Raw genomic sequence first — 2,499 nt, 5'->3', positions numbered from 1 at the left:
TCGCTTTGAGGCCAACTGGTTTTGGCTAAACAAACTTTTCCGAGTGGGATGCCCTTCGCACTCAACCTTCCCTATTGACACATGACATTTGGACTAGTCTACTTTGGACTAGTCATTAACTCCACACACCTAAACAATTGCCCTGCCCTGGAAGCCAGCAATGAAAAGTTGATCCCGGGCGAAAATAGAAGGGCTATTCCCACTTGTCGTGATTTTCATCCGATTCCACCCAAATGTCCTTGTAGGCAATGTAATTTAAATGAGAGTGTTCCCACTACGGACGACACCATTTTTTTTCGAACGACACCAAATGGTCTTGTAGGTAGGCAATGTAATTTAAATGAGAGTATTTCCACTACGCAAGACACGATTTTTATTTATTATATTATTATTATTATTTTTTTTTTTTTTTGTTTTCCCCCCCGAAAACACGATTTTTTTTTTATTTTTTTTTTATTTTTTTTTTTTTTTTTTTTGTGAACAAAGCGAAAAGTGGGAACGGGCCTCAAGACTTACCTTCCGAAACTGCTTCTTCATCTTTCGACGTTCTCCTCTCCTCTCCCTCCTCTTCTTCCGACGAGCACGAGCTGTCCGACGAGTGGCGGCGAAATATGACCGACTCGGCTATAACGGGACGAAGCGGGGATTTGACGTTGGATTCGGAAACGGAAGAGCGTACCGAGTCCAGAGAGACTTTACGCCGGTTCGCCCTGTGAGCGACGACCAGAGGAGCTGAAATTGAGAACAAATAATAATATTTTTTTTTAATTGTGTTAAGCATATTTAAATGCTTGTCACAAATGTCGTTCCCCGCTTAATACACTACGCTAAATTTTATGACTTGACTTGGACTCGAACCACCAACCTCCAGATCCAAAGTCCAACGCGTTAACAACTGCACCACTGAGGTTGGTAACAAAACAAATAATAATATCTGATTTCCATCCATGATGTCATGTTGAGATTTTATCCTGATGGGATAATGTTCGTTCTCGGAACGGCTGGCTTTCTCCTATCCTGTCTTTCTTCTCTCTTCGATTTCGGGACGATAAGACCATAGCAGTTACAGTTCCCTCTGTCAAACCTCTTAAAAAAAAAAAAAATGTCTTTCTTCTCTCTTCGATTTCGGGACGATAAGACCATAGCAGTTACAGTTCCCTCTGTCAAACCTCTTAAAAAAAATAAATAAAATTAAAAAGTTTCTTACAATTAGGTTTGAAGGCACTTTTCCTCAGTCGTCCCTGTGGGGTCTCGATCCCGTCCTCCGAGTTAGAAGTCAAGTTGAGAACCGCGCTCTTTACCAGCTTCGTTTTCAGGAGGAGGTTCTTCTTCATTTTCTTGTTCGTTACTGAAAACCGACGATATATATAATCATTAGTAATGTCATTACTAATGATGGAATTCCGGATTTTCTGATTTTTCTTCATCATTACTTGGAAATAATGAACCTGTTCAAAAAAAAAAATACCTACCTAGCTCATTAGGTTTGAAGGCACTTTTCCTCAGTCGTCCCTGTGGGGTCTCGATCCCGTCCTCCGAGTTAGAAGTCAAGTTGAGAACCGCGCTCTTTACCAGCTTCGTTTTCAGGAGGAGGTTCTTCTTCATTTTCTTGTTCGTTACTGAAAACCGAGCAGGAAAAAGTAAAAAAAAAAATGGGGGAATTTTCCAATGAACAAAATATTTACCTAGTGAGAGACTGTCGCCACTTGTCGACTAAAAATGATAAAACTAATAATAATAATAATGATGATAATATATAATACTAATAATAATAATACTAATAATAATAATGATAATAGTAATACTAATAATAATAATTATGATAAAATAGCATGAGGCCGGCCACTCACTGTCAGGTAGACCTGACAGGTACGGCTCAAAAGGTCCGTCTGTCAGGTCTACCTGATACCTGATGAGCACACACACACTATCAGGTAGACCTGACAGGTACGGCTCAAAAAGTCCGTCTGTCAGGTCTACCTAATACCTGATGAGCACACACACTATCAGGGAGACCTGACAGGTACGGCTCAAAAAGTCCATCTGTCAGGTCTACCTAATACCTGATGACCACACACACTGTCAGAGAAGTCAAGTTGAGAACCGCGCTCTTCACCAGCTTCGTTTTCAGGAGGAGGTTCTTCTTCATTTTCTTGTTCGTTACTGAAAACCGAGCAGGAAAAAAAATGGGGGAATTTTCCAATAAACAAAATATTTACCTGTCGTCAAGTCTACCTGATAGTGTGTGACTGGCATAAGCAAAAGTGGTAATTCTAAATCCTTGTACTCAAATATCAAATTTCCTACTAAGCTATCGCATTTCAAACCATGTTCAGGGTCCGTAGAAAGTAGGAAAAAAAATATGCTCCTCATCAGATGGGCGAGAAGAGACACAATAGGTACTTCCCATTTAGATACTGGGTCAACACGAGAACACCAGAAAGTAACCCCTTGAAGTATGTATCCGCAGTCGAAATAGGTACCTTCTGCATGGCAAGC

The 2,499-nt window shown here is 40.4% G+C and overlaps 1 protein-coding gene across 1 annotated transcript; it reads right to left on the bottom strand.

The window, feature by feature from the left end:
* Positions 1-516: 516 nt before the first annotated feature.
* Positions 517-1,619, bottom strand: LOC103522520 (the record flags this gene model as incomplete). Its single annotated transcript, XM_008487625.1, has 3 exons — positions 517-732; positions 1,208-1,348; positions 1,473-1,619. Coding segments are annotated over 3 exons (504 nt in total), but the record flags the coding sequence as incomplete, so codon positions are not given.
* Positions 1,620-2,499: the final 880 nt, after the last annotated feature.

This window comes from Diaphorina citri, unplaced genomic scaffold (assembly GCF_000475195.1).
Source record: "Diaphorina citri unplaced genomic scaffold, Diaci psyllid genome assembly version 1.1 scaffold9004, whole genome shotgun sequence".
NCBI classification, from domain to species: Eukaryota; Metazoa; Arthropoda; class Insecta; order Hemiptera; family Psyllidae; genus Diaphorina; species Diaphorina citri.
This window is presented reverse-complemented; position numbering and strand designations above follow the sequence as displayed.